Source organism: Salvelinus fontinalis, chromosome 17, assembly GCF_029448725.1.
Source record: "Salvelinus fontinalis isolate EN_2023a chromosome 17, ASM2944872v1, whole genome shotgun sequence".
Classification (NCBI taxonomy): domain Eukaryota; kingdom Metazoa; phylum Chordata; class Actinopteri; order Salmoniformes; family Salmonidae; genus Salvelinus; species Salvelinus fontinalis.
Window position 1 is genome coordinate 40,413,703 of NC_074681.1, and position 14,727 is coordinate 40,428,429.

General features: G+C 46.9%; 1 protein-coding gene across 1 annotated transcript; it reads right to left on the reverse strand.

The window, feature by feature from the left end:
• On the reverse strand, window positions 1-14,036 carry b3gnt5b (UDP-GlcNAc:betaGal beta-1,3-N-acetylglucosaminyltransferase 5b). Its single transcript, XM_055867473.1, has 2 exons — window positions 13,712-14,036; window positions 1-1,586 (listed from the first exon to the last, which is right to left on the reverse strand). Exon 2 carries the CDS (start codon window positions 1,250-1,252, stop codon window positions 92-94), a length of 1,161 nt encoding a protein of 386 aa, XP_055723448.1. The 5' UTR covers window positions 1,253-1,586; window positions 13,712-14,036; the 3' UTR covers window positions 1-91.
• Between the last annotated feature and the right edge of the window lie 691 nt (window positions 14,037-14,727).

The window sequence follows — 14,727 nt, forward strand, 5'->3', positions numbered from 1 at the left end:
CCTCCTCAGTCTTTTCAAATAATGGGAGTGATGAAAGCAAAATGATCCCGCACTCCGTTTTGGACCCAACACAGTAAGCATGTTTACAGTACTACAACAAGGCTGCCTTGCAGGGGTAGGTGTTGAAGTAGGGTCTGCACAGAAGGGTGAGTTTCACTGCCGTGCAGTACAACCTCCCAAAAAGTCCCGATGTGACCCTTTTGACCTCCGGGTTTGTGGCGGCTTTCCATAGTTCATAAATGTCGGCCACATGGCCGTGCGATGTCATCATCTTGTCGTAGATGCACAAGTGGTAGGGCGCCTTGCCTTCCCCTGAGAAGTACACATGTTCCTGTGGCGACACGCCCATGGCATTGGCACAGATGCCCATGAAGACATCGTCAATGTACAGCGAGGCATTGAGCGTCAATGAGGCCTCGTAGATTTTGTCCGCCACGTCTCTTGAGACGACGTAACCGGCCCCTGCCGTGTAGTCCGGGTATGACGCCCAAGGGTACATCTCTTGCGGGACGTAGTACTTGCTTTCCTTCTGGCGGATCGGTGGCGCGCCTCTGTGCACGTGACCGATCCAGAAGTCCGTCACGCCCTTCCTGTCCATGTCCTGCAGGTAGAGCACCAGGTTGGGCATGTGCACGAAGATGTCGTTGTCAGCCGTCATGAGGAAGCGGGCATGCGGGCAGTAGAAATGAGCCCAGCGGAACTGTAGCAGAAGCTTGAGGGTGAGGTTGTGGAACGTGTCCACAAAGTCCTGCTGGACCAAGTCGCCATGCCTGCGGTCCTCATCGACAAGGTTGTCCTGGATGCCTCCGCTCCTCCTCCTCCACGTCTGGGCAGTCTCATGCAGCTTGGGAAGGCCCAGCACAAACATCACCTTCACCGTCACCCCCAGGTCTTGGCGAATGTAGGTCTCGTTGCCCCACGTCGACCGTATGGCTCGCCGTCTCTCGAAGTTCTCCGGGGAGGACTTGATGAGCAGAAGCAGTAAAATGTCCTTCTCTCCTGAGCACTTGTACGGGTGGTTGAGTAGGTAGCGGTGGTTACTGAACATGTGGGCCTCCTGTCGTGGGATGGTGAAGCTCTTGTTGATGAAAGTGTAGCTGTTGACCAGGTAGCGGTAAGAGTAGGAGTTGATGTGGCTCACCACACCACTGTCCAGCTGCTCCCAGCATACCATCACCACCGACAGCACCAGACACGTGGTCATCAACTGCACGCACTGGCACTTGCGGATCCGCCGGAAATTCACAAACATCCTGGAAAATGTATTCTGGAACCTTCCGGTGTTCTTCCTCTGTCAGGTCAGAGTGGTGATGGCAACAGTGGTATGCGTGTCTTTGTGTGTGAAAGAGCAGCTGCAGAGGTGGTTGTTCCTGTGACTCTTCGCAGAGCAGTGTGTGTGTTCCATCCTAGTTTTCCCACCTGGAGCAGGAGGCATGGGTGTTTCGGGGAGATTCACAGGAGGGCCTCCCGGAAAGCATCTCCTCTGTCTGGCGAGTCACTCACACTCCTGTTGTTATTGATTCCCACACAGCCGTCCTCATAGTGGCTCAGACTCATCCAGCATCCCCAGGTTGCCGACCATCGCTCTGAAATGGAACAGAGAATGCACGTTTTACTCTGTGTTGACAATTAAGTGCAGTAAAGTTTTCCTTAGAGTAATCCAGACAAACAGATCAATCAACGAGTCTGAAACGGAATATTACAGTTATGAGGGGGTCTGGTTGTTCTTAAACATTTGGTAACATTTTCCATTAGGCTGTTCTGCTGTGTATTTACTCTGTAATTAATCTAGAAACGACACTGTTTCAACTTCTCAATACAATGTTAGTTAATGCAACGTTATCACTAGAGTAATAACAAAATTACTACACAGGTACAAGAGCAACTTCATCTAAAGACTTAACATTTTTAATGTAAAGTGTTAGCTACCAAACAGTTGCTATATTTACTCATAGTTAGCATAGCTTTTGCTTCTATAACATAAGGTTACTTGCATAACCCCGGTTCGCTGATATTATGAGTGAGACATCTCAGTAGAGAGATTCCCCAGAATCTTATAAGAGTCTTGAAGAACCAATCATGCACGTCTGTCGGAGACCGCCAGGTCGAGTGGCAAATGAGGGAGCCCCTCCCCTCACACTAAAGAGCCACTCGCCTGGTTTGTGATCATTATCGAGCATGCCGAACTTCCTCACACTCTTGCAAGTAGGGGGATGTGGTGAGATGTCTCACTCATAATATCAGAGAACCGGGATTACGCAAGTAACCTTAAGTTCTCTTTCAATTATTTGTTTTGACATCTCACTAGAGGGATATGGCCCACTCCCGTATTGCACATGCTCTCCGAAGCCAGGTATTTCCAACGTATCAACACTCAGAGGTCCCGACACTGAGGACAGTATGCGCCAATGAAGGTGCAGTGACATCTAGTCGGTAGAACCTCATAAAAGTATGAGGGAATGCCCAACAAGCCGCTTGGCAAATCTCCTGTAAGGAGATGCCCTTGATCAGTGCCCAAGAGGTAGTTATACCTCTGGTGGAGTGAGCCCTTGGGCCCTCCAGAGGCTGTAACCCCTTGCTAGTATAGGCCAATATAATAGCTTCCACAATACAATGTGACAATCGTTGATGAGAAAGGGGCCTCCCCTTGCAGAAAGGTGCCCAGGACACAAAGTGTTGGTCGCTCTTGGGCAAAGCTCTTGTCATATCCAAGTATATGTGCAACTCGCATACTGGACACAAACAACGTAGCCCGCTCCTCTTCCATAGAAGGGAACGGCGGGGAGTGGAACGCCACAAGCTCCAAGGCGAGACAATTTAAATTGGCACTAACATAAGGCATGGTTGGGTAACAAGGTAATCTCCCCAGGCAAACTGTAGACACTAATGGTGAACTGACAGTGCATGTACTCACTCACTTTGTCGAGGTAAGGGCGACCAGTAACATGGTCTTAAAGGAGATATTTAATCTCCATGATTTCCAGTGACTCAGAAGGCTGCTGTGAAATAGCCCCAAGCACAATAGAAAAATCCCATGACGGGACTAAAGGCTTGGGAACTGGACGTAACAGGAAACGACATAACGGGGTCTCTTGTCGAAGCCTATATGACAGGCCAAGACAGCAGCTAGAGAGAGACCTTACAACCCCTGTTGGTCTAAGCCCTTACATCGCAATATCTAAAATGTATAATTTAGCCATTTGATTTTGAATTTTAGGACCCCTGTAGGTATAATATATATATATATATATATATATTGAATTTGGCCTTTACTGCTATAGCCCATAGAAATGCATTGAATAACACATTTGTAAATAGCAAAACAGACAGTCTAAAAAATAAATCATTAGGAACAAGGTTTTGAAGCGTTTGAAATTCAGAACCATGTTTGATCACATTATTCAGGGCACATTTTAAACCCTACGCACTTTTTGTCATTTTTACAGCCCGGTACTGGGTTACCTTCAGAAGACCCCGGAAGCATGTGCAAAACAGCCGACACCTTTGTGTTCGTGAGATATTGCTGAGATATTAGTTTGTAGCTTCAACGGTTCGTTCTGGACAGTTGGTTTTGTGAGAAGACCTCTTAAAAATGAGGACGTCCGCGACAGAGTTTAGACGACTGCCGCAAAGCTTGTGGATGTCGTAGAGCCAAACAACCGACAGTGTCGCGTTCGTGAGAGTCACATTTTTTTAAGGTGGTGACTTATTAGTTTTACATACAATTTCATGATGATTTTCCTTGTCCAGATCTTCTCGTGTAGAAAAAGGCAGCTTTCACAAGACCGATCTTATGGAATAGGCACAAACTTTATATCTACGAATGCTTGGCCGTATCTTTCCCAGATCTGTTTCACCACTTGGGGGAGAAGTCTCCAGTCCCCTAGATTGGGATTCCCTCTGGAAAATAAGTCCGCACCTATGTTCGGTACGACATGAGCCGCTCGTAGGGTAAGTGTGCGCTGCTCCACAGGATAATCCTGACGGATAGTCTGTTTTAACACAGGGAGCGAGTGCCACTCTGGCGGTTGATGTAAGCCACTACAGTCGCATTGGCCGTTCTGATCAAGACGTGACAATTCCAAAGGGAGGGTTGAAAGTGTTGTGGAGTCTAAACAATTTTTATTGCATTTCCTTCGTGAACTGTGCCCCAGCCCTTGAGTGATGCATCTGTCTTCACCGCTATCTTCCCCAGGGGAGTGCCAGGAACAAAGATCAAGGTTTTTTTCCAGTGACAGAGAGCTGAAAGACATGTGGAAGTTACCTTTATCTGGCAAATTGAGCTGAAGCCTTGTACACAGATTTGGGAAGTCTCTCATCCTCAGTAGATCCAATAGGTACTACTGAGATGGTGGATGCCATCAACCCCAGCACTTGGAGGCAAATCTTGAACACACGTTGTGGAACAGGGAGAGGCACTGTCAAAGGGACATGATGCGGTCTTCCAAGAGAGAATCCAGCATTAAGCCTAGTTATTCTATTCTCTGTGATAGCACCAAACAGCTATTTTTCTGAATGATCTGGAAACCTAGCTCAGAGAGGTGGGTTACAAGGGAAGTTGTGTCTTGTTCCGCTTGTTCCCGTGTTGGGGAGCAAAGCAGGTAATTGTCTATGTCGGTGGAGACTCAGACCCTTGTTTCTCAACGGTGTGAGAGCTACCTCTACACACTTTCTGAACGTTCAGGAAGTTAGTGCTAGCCTCAGAAACCTGTAGGTTCACCGAGGTAAACCAGTCGCCTGGACGAATAGAGACAGCACGTTGAACGCACACATGTAGAATCTTAATTTGATCACTCTTTTTTCTTTTTTCTTATTATTTATTTTTGTACCCTTTTTTTCATCCCAATTTTTGTGGTATCCAATTGGTAGTTACTCAAACTCAGGCTTTAAAAAGGCTCCTAAAGTTTGTAATTTCCACTAACTAAAAATGTATCAACTCCTACAAAAAACATTTCCATTAATTTTAATCCACAGAATATTTTCCTGCTGAGCAAACTGGCTCAAATTAAGATCGTACCTCTGTAAGCAGACGGAATGTGAATTTCGTCAAATAGCTGTCGAGGACACATAGGTCCAGAATGGAGCAAAACCCTCCCCATTTCTTGGGAAGCAGGAAGTACCGGGAAGTAGAAGCCGAGGTGGCTCTCTGCTATCGCCCTGATTGGCCCTTTGCTTAATAAAGAGAAGATTTCCTGCTTTATTATTTGTGCCAAGTCGCCAGTTGCTACTGATTACAAAATTCAGTTGAAAACTAGTGGTCTCAGAGAGAATTGTAGTCTGCACCCCTTCGTAACTGTGGATCAGACTCAGACGCAGGGCTGGACTTCACATGCTCACCAGTTCCCTGCCGGAGCGCCGATGGAGCGAGTCCTTTTCATTGTATTTTTGCTTTGTGTGCTTAGCATCTCGCCTGGATACAGCAGAGTTTTTTGTTTAAAAGAGCAGTGTTGACACACTGGAACAAGGGAAAGTGCTTGGTGGCAACTGACAATTAGTCTTCCTGCCCCAGCTGCTAGAACTAGAGCCGGGGGAGCGCCATGGCACAGAGGGCACTCGGGGGTATAGTGAATTCCCTCCGTCTTTCTTGAGAGCTAATGCATGAGTATGTCTCTGCACAAAGGGAAGGGTTTTAGGAGCAGAGATGTCTCTCCCTCATAGGGGAGGTGCCCCTTTGCAGCAGGGGAATCAAATGGGAGGGACCTCGATGCGGCTGCAGCGAAATGTCGTTTTCCCCACTGTCGGCCCTTATTTGGAGATATTTGGCTTCCCGCGGAACGCCCTGGTTTCAGTGAATTTCCCTGAAGTGAAGCCTTGGCTTGTGGCTACCCGGCATACCCCTTCACAATTCTCTAGGGCAGGGAGAAGTTTAAGCCTTCTGCCGCATTGCAGCGACAGCCGGACCATGCGGCAGAAGCGTCAAGGAAATCGGCTTTCTGCTTCTCCAACAGGCTGGACAGATTGAGCCACACAGCTTTCTCTCATGGTACGCTGCCTGATTACAGACATCAATGAGAGAATACAGTGTATATGTCATCCGCCATCGATGCCCCTCTAAGGGCGGAAGAGGGCCTAGCGGCTTTTGCCTCCTCGTCCTCTTCCTCATCCGCTGCCTGGAAGAGGTTGGTCATACCCTCACCAAGCCCTGGAAAAGTGAGTGAAGGTCCTCAGGGTAGCCATACTTGATGTCGGCCCATGAGGGCTGGGTCTTCCTGCTCAAGTTAAGAGTAGGAGACAAACCACATTGGGCTGCTGTGTGCACTCTATGGCGGTGGGTGTTAGAAAATGGATGCATGGCCGGAGGTCGTGGAACGCTGCTTCCACGTGAGATGTCGAAACGAATAATTGAAAGAGAACCTTTGGCGGATGGCAATGCTTTTTGAGCTAATCAGAGTAATTGAGTGTCATAATGATGAATTGTGGGGCCTTTTGGTCATACAGGCACACAGAGGCATGTTTCACTGGCCAATGTCCAAGCCACTGTGTATGTTGAGGTAATAAATATTACCTGCCAGGGCTTTGAAGGATTATTAATCACTGGAGTGGTTAATATGCAGAGTGATAGTTCACACAAATTACAAAATGACACATTGGTCTCCTTACCCTGTAAGCAGTCTATGTACAAGGTATGACAGCAATCCATGCTTTGGTTTAGTTTCCCTGGCAGTGGCTGTCACTGTTACCAAATGCTAAAAGTCATGGGACTGATATTAGCATTTTCTGAGCATGATGTTCAAATCATCTATAAGTGACTTTGGTGAGCTTCACAATCAATTTTAGATACTTTCAGAAGATTTGGACATGATGTGCGTAAAAATACAAATATCGTTCCCATGTAATATATACAGTATACTATATTATATACAGTATACTATATATCACAGGAGGTTGGTGGCATCTTATTTGTGGAGGACGGGCTCATGGTAATGGCTGGAGCGGAATCAGTGGAATGGCATCAAATATATCAAACACATGGGCTCCGGTCCAAACACTTAAAGACACACCCTCGTCCACTTACCCTCGCCTTATGCCCTTGGGGGAATCCCCGTCGCCATCTTGGAGGGTGGTCCAAATGATTAGCCAAGCAAGGGAAGTTTGCAAAGTAAGCCCCTCAGCCCTCATTTTTCAGCTTTGCGAGTATACAGTAATGTTCACTCTGAGGCCTGGAACTCCCCATAATTCAATTCGCGACAATTATACATCCACTAAGAAAAGTCAGCGAAAACTTAAAATCAGCATACAAGTGTAAGTAAAAACGAATGCAAATAAGTTAGAAATTGTGCTACCAATGCACGTGACGGCACAAACACGTCTGGTAAAAAAGTAAATGTTTTTGTTTGGTTAGCTTTTGGAAATTGTAGAAATAAAACATTTTCCTTCTTCAGAAGTTCCAGCTAGGCAGGCTAACATTAGCTAGCTAATTAATTTGCTAGCTATCATACAGTAGGTGTAAATTAATAACAATATATAAGTAGACATGCAATCATAATTGACTGTAGCGCATATACAGCAACCACAAGCTACCGGTGGCTGAAAACACAATCATCGCGGGATGAACGAGTGACAAATTTCAGCCTGAGAATGGTCCATTTAAAAATCATTCCTTCCTCCCTCGCTCTGCAAGTGTATACTCATCAGACGTCATGATACGTCATCAGAAGTGTCCACTTAATTTGAGGGCATAGGGTGTGCATAGGGTGTGGACCGCAGCCATGGTTTGATATGTTTAATATTTCCACTAGTTTTGTTCTGGCCATTACTATGAATCGTCCACCCCTCAGCAGCCTTCTATGCTATTTTTATACCTGTTTGAAATCTATAGGCTTGTCATTCAAACTGAAGCAGTTTCATACCATATGAAGAAGTACTTCTGTTTTGTTCCTCTTCTCTGACTTCCTGCTGTGTGTTTGTGTAACATTAGCTGAGAAGTCAAACGTGTGGCCGGTGAATGATAAAAGCCAGCACAGCCAAATGTGGCACTGGGGGTTCTCCCATAATGGAGGGGTTTAAGATGTGGACCCACCAAAACCGCTGAGAGCCGTGGAAAGTGTACGGCACACAATGGAGGGCATCAGAATAGCTCTGGGAGCACAATGAGAGCGTGGATGAGAATAGGCTGTTCCGCCCGTTTGGCCTGGGTAAAAACCAGGGGGGATCATGGATGGGCTTGGGAATCCAGGCAAACCACCGGGCTGTCGCGCCTCGAGAGCTTTTTAAACATCATTAGCCTGCCTCTTCCTAATGGGGTCACTCACTCAGAATCTCTCTCTTTCTATCCTTCTCTCTTCATAATTCTCTCTCTCTCTCTGCCTGAGAAATATGTCAGCCTTCTAATAAATGTGAGATGAGGCAATGTGGATTTGTCGAACCTCAAAAAAACGTTCAGAAACCCTCATGTATTAATGAGAATGTTGACTGTTTGTGTGTTACAGTAAAGTCCATGCCTGGATGAGTCAGTGTTTAGATGCAATGAACTGTTTAGACAGTGTTTCGAGTGTTTAGACAATGGCTCAAGAAAACGTTTTTGTGTTCTTTCACTACCACCTCTGTGAACTTTGATATGTTTAACCAGCTTTTTGAATGAGAAAGGTGTCTGCAAATGTTCTAGTTGAGCTAAATCTGGAGTTTATCGGAATGGAAGTTCAAGCACACCACTCCACTCACAACAGCTTACAGTAGAAAGGCCAACTCCCTAGAAAGGCCAAAACCTAGGAAGAAACCTAGAGAGGAACCAGGCTATGAGGGGTGGCCAGTCCTCTTCTGGCTGTGCCGGGAATAGCAGTCAATGTTGTGTTACTACGATGTATTGCGCTCCATGTCATTGTGTGTGTACAGGTGTCTTTGACAGAAGACATATTGAGTATACAGCCCAGGGACTTAGGTACTCTGTTAAAAAGATAAGGTTTTTTATTGGTTTTCCTGAAGATGGTGTCATGGCCTCACAATCTAACAAAGACAAAGGTGTGCCTCGCCTCAAGTCTCATTAGTGACATCTGCCAGTAAAACTTGTTCAACAGGTTTTGTTTGGCAGCTGTTGGAAGTCAAACTTGATTTCCCTCATAGGTGTGTGTGTGGTTTGTAATATGTGGTATGTCCTTACCTTTACTAAGCTACTTCCTTTCTACCAATGTTTAACCTTTCAAGTAAATGCAACACTTTGATTTGTTGCGCAGATAGATCCTGCTCACTCAAACATGTTATTCAGGAAATATCAGTATTGCCTTGGTTTTGATGTTAAAGGTCCAATGCGGCTGTTTTTATCTCAATATCAAATCATTTCTCAATAACAAGGAAGTGCCTTTCTGTGATTGTTTTCAATTAAAATGGTTAGAAAGAAACAGCTTCTTTGTCACGCCCTGGCCTTATTATTCTTTGTTTTCTTGATTATTTTAGTTAGGTCAGGGTGTGACATGGGGAATGTTTATGTTTTGTTGGTGTTGGGTGTTTATATGGTAAAGGGGTTATGGGTTGTTGTATAGTATATGGGTTTGTGTGTAGTACAGGTGTCTAGTGTTTTCTATGTATGTTTAGTTGTCTAGGAGAGTCTATGGTGGCCTGAATGAGTTCCCAATTAGAGACAGCTGATTTCGGTTGTCTCTGATTGGGAGCCTTATTTAGGGTAGCCATAGGCTCTCATTAGTTGTGGGTAATTGTCTATGTAAGAACGTTTGTAGCCTGTTATGTTTGTGCACAACGTTTGTAGCTTCACGGTCGTTTTGTTGTTTTGTTAGTTTGTAAAGTGTTTTTGTGTCGTGTTCATCTTCGTTGGTGTTAATAAAAGAAGATGGCTTATTTTCCAACTGCTGCATTTTGGTCCGTCAATCCACCACACGATCGTGACAGAATTACCCACCATAGGACCAAGCGGCATGGAAGGCGGCAACAGGACCTACCACCAAAGGATTTCTGGACATGGGAGGAGATACTGGATGGTAAGGGGCCGTGGGATCAACCTGGAGAATATCGCCTCCCTCGTGAAGAGCTGGAGGCAGCGAAAGCCGAGAGGAGGCGATATGAGGAGGCAGCTCGGAGACAAGGCTGGAAGCCCGTGAGTACAACCCAAAAATTTCTTGGGGGGGGCCTTAAAGGGAGTGTGGCGAAGTCAGGTAGGAAACCTGCGACTACTCCCTGTACTTACCGTGGAGAGCGAGAGTACGGGCAGACACCGTGTTACGCAGTAGAGCGCACGGTGTCTCCTGTACGCGTGCATAGCCCGGTTCGGTACATTGCAGCTCCACGTATCGGCCGGGCTAGACTGAGCGTTGAGCCATATGTCATGAAGCCGGCCCAACGCATCTGGTCACCAGTGCGTCTCCTCGGGCCGGCGTACATGGCACCAGCCTTACGCATGGTGTCCCCGGTTCGCCTACATAGGCCGGTGCGGGTTATTCCACCTCCCCGCACTGGTCAGGCGACGGGGAGCATAGAACCAGGTAAGGTTGGGCAGGCTCGGCGTTCAAGGGAGCCAGTACGCCTGCACGGTCCGGTATTTCCGGCGCCACCTCCCCGCCCCAATCCAGTACCACCAGTGCCTCCTCCACGCACTAGCTATATGGTGCGTGTCTCCAGCCCTTTACCACCAGTGTCTAAACCACGCACCAAGCCTCCTGTGTGTCCCCAGAGTCCTGTGCGTCCTGTTGCTGCTCCCCGCACTAGCCCTGAGATGCGTGTCCCCAGCCCGGTGCCACCAGTCCCGGCACCACGCACCAGGCCTACAGTGCGCCTCAGCCGGCAGGAGTCTGCCGTCTGCACTGCAATGACTGAACTGCCCGTCTGCCAAGCGCCATTTGAGCCATCCGTCTCCCCAGCGCCATCTGAGCCATCCGTCTCCCCAGCGCCATCTGAGCCATCCGTCTGCAATGAGCCTGCAAAGCCGCCCGTCTGCCATGAGCCTGCAAAGCCGCCCGTCTGCCATGAGCCCACTGAGCCGTCCGCCAGACAGGAGCCGCTAGAGCCGCCAGCCAGACAGGAGCCGCTAGAGCCGTCCGTCAGACAGGATCTGCCAGAGCTGCCAACCAGACAGGATCTGCCAGAGCCGCCAACCAGACAGGATCTGCCAGAGCCGCCAACCAGACAGGAGCAGCCAGATCAGTCAGCCAGCCATGAGCAGCCAGATCCGTCAGCTAGCCATGAGCAGCCAGATCCGTCAGCTAGCCATGAGCAGCCAGATCCGTCAGCTAGCCATGAGCAGCCAGATCCGTCAGCTAGCCATGAGCAGCCAGATCCGTCAGCTAGCCATGAGCAGCCAGATCCGTCAGCTAGCCATGAGCAGCCAGATCCGTCAGCTAGCCATGAGCAGCCAGATCCGTCAGCTAGCCATGAGCAGCCAGATCCGTCAGCTAGCCATGAGCAGCCAGATCCGTCAGCTAGCCATGAGCAGCCAGATCCGTCAGCCAGCCATGAGCAGCCAGATCCGTCAGCCAGCCATGAGCAGCCAGATCCGTCAGCCAGCCATGAGCAGCCAGATCAGTTAGCCAGCCATGAGCAGCCAGATCCGTTAGCCAGCCATGAGCAGCCAGATCTGTCAGCCAGCCATGGGCCGTCCCTCAGTCCGGAGCTGCAGTCCCTCAGTCCGGAGCTGCCATTCCTCAGTCCGGAGCTGCCATTCCTCAGTCCGGAGCTGCCCCTTACCCTGGAGCTGCCCCTTACCCTGGTGCTGCCGCTTACCCTGGTGCTGCCCCTTACCCTGGTGCTGCCCCTTACCCTGGTGCTGCCCCTTACCCTGGTACTGCCCCTTATCCTGGTACTGCCCCTGACCCTGGTACTGGTTCTTAGTCCGGAGCTGTCCCTTAGTCCGGAACTCCCCCTGAATGCAATGGGGTTAATGTGGAGGGGGGTCGTTTGGAGGAGGCCTAGGAGGTGGTTAGGTACTGTGGTGACGTGGGGACTACGACCAGAGCCGGAGCCGCCACCGTGGAGGGGAGCCCACCCAGACCCTCCCCTAGACTGTGTATGGTGCGCCCGGAGTTCGCGCCTCAAGGGGGGGGTTATGTCACGCCCTGGCCTTATTATTCTTTGTTTTCTTGATTATTTTAGTTAGGTCAGGGTGTGACATGGGGAATGTTTATGTTTTGTTGGTGTTGGGTGTTTATATGGTAAAGGGGTTATGGGTTGTTGTATAGTATATGGGTTTGTGTGTAGTACAGGTGTCTAGTGTTTTCTATGTATGTTTAGTTGTCTAGGAGAGTCTATGGTGGCCTGAATGAGTTCCCAATTAGAGACAGCTGATTTCGGTTGTCTCTGATTGGGAGCCTTATTTAGGGTAGCCATAGGCTCTCATTAGTTGTGGGTAATTGTCTATGTAAGAACGTTTGTAGCCTGTTATGTTTGTGCACAACGTTTGTAGCTTCACGGTCGTTTTGTTGTTTTGTTAGTTTGTAAAGTGTTTTTGTGTCGTGTTCATCTTCGTTGGTGTTAATAAAAGAAGATGGCTTATTTTCCAACTGCTGCATTTTGGTCCGTCAATCCACCACACGATCGTGACATTCTTAGCAAAGACCAATTTCTCAGTCAAGAATTTAGCTAGCACTGTCTGTGAGTGGTCTGAGTGGGGAATACTGAAAACTAGCTGTTATTGGCAGAGAGGTCTTTCTTATTGGTCTATTAACTACTTTACAGGCAGGCCAAAGGTCCATCCCACCAAAACAGGCAGACATTTCAGGCGATCTTTTTAAACAGCTCTTACGCTAAAAGGGCATTATCATAATTGTCACAGTATTATTCCAACCTCACATTGCGGAAATAGAGTGTACAAAACATTAGGAACACAGGTGAATCCAGGTAAAAGCTATGATCCCGTATTGATGTCACCTGTTAAATCCACTTCAATCAGTGTAGATGAAGTGGAGGAGACCGGTTGAAGGAGGATTTTTTAAGTCTTGAGACATGGATTGTGTATATGTGCCATTCAGAGAGTGAATGGGAAGATAAAAGATTTAAGTGCCTTTGAACGGAGGATGGCAGACAGGTGCACCGGTTTGAGTGTGTCAAACTGCAATGCTGCTGGGTCTTTCACAACAGTTTCCTGTGTGTATCAACAACTTGACACAACTGTGGGAAGCATTGGAGTCAACATGGGCCAGCAAGGTACCGGTAAATATCAACAAAGCTAACTGTGTTACTAAATTGCCTCGGCATGTGACCTGTCATAAAGAGACATCACTATGCCGGGCTGACAGGTGCTCCACATCCACTGGCAACGGTGTTAATATCAATTCAATTGGTCACCTTGTCTTCAACACTGGATAAAATATTCCTGCAATGTGATACACTCTTAGACAGCACTAAAAGGCAAAAAAAACGAAAACACTGAAGCTAATTATTTAGTTGCTCCCATGACAACCAACTTCAAATCAACTTGTTTAACATTAACATTTCTTACTCCATCTTGGGTGAAATAAAATGAAACTGACATAGTTTGGCCTCGGTACAATCCTCAGTATACATCCTGAAACAGATTCTGCTAATATTTTGATAATATTAGCATGCCTTTAAACCATTCACACACACTGACAAACCTGTACTCAACTATTTGAAATTCTTCATGGAAGCGCAAATTCAAACCCGGTGGGTTCTTTACTCACACAACTAACTCGGTCTAAAACCAGCTTCTGTGAAAGTGAGCCTTTTCTGTCAGCGTCGCTTCAAAGTCACAGGTCTTATAAATAGATCTCACACTTGAAATAATCATTGCTGAGCACACCATGCCACTTACCGCTGAGGGAAAGTATCAATGCTGCTGCTATGTATCCAAGTGACTAGTTGTAAGAAGTAGTCCCAGTAGCCTAACAACCACCTTCTGTTGAGTTCAGTGAATTGGGTTCTCTCGCTCTCTCCCCTCCTGTACAGATTCTCTCCTTGTAATAGCTCTGGATGTTTTTCAATGTACCTCTCCCTGGAGTGATTAGAGTGTATTCACACACACACACACACACACACTCCACTTTCAGGAGCAGCGGCAGCAGCTGCCAGTTAAGCTGTGTGTTAGTGAATGAGCCTCACTCTGTCCAGAGCGTGTGAATACTCTGCTTGTGATTATCTGTTGCCTTGGTTGCTACTACCTCCTGCTCATTTCCCTCACACATTTTGTGAGGGCGCGGCAGAGGAGGTGAGGGCGGAAGAAGCGCAGATGAGGGAGCAAAAGAGTGCCTTCACCTCCACAGCCCACCCACACATTTACAAGCACAGGTTTTCCCTTGACAATTATACATCTATAAACAAACAGAACGGCAACTTTAGTTCCAGATCATTAATACATTTCAACACATACCGTAATACTCATCTCAGATAGAGAAAGGAAAGACAAAGGAAATGATCTGTGTCATGTACTGTATCTATTACCATATGAGGCTGGGTTGAGATTGTCACGTCTTTCCAACAAAACACTATACCCATCTACAAATAACATTATACCCATCTACAAATAACATTATACACATCTACATATAACACTATACACATCTACAAATAACATTATACCCATCTACAAATAACATTATACACATCTACAAATAACATTATACCCATCTACAAATAACATTATACACATCTACAAATAACATTATACACATCTACAAATAACATTATACCCATCTACATATAACATTATACACATCTACAAATAACATTATACCCATCTACAAATAACACTATACACATCTACAAATAACATTATACACATCTACAAATAACATTATACACATCTACATATAACATTATACACATCTACAA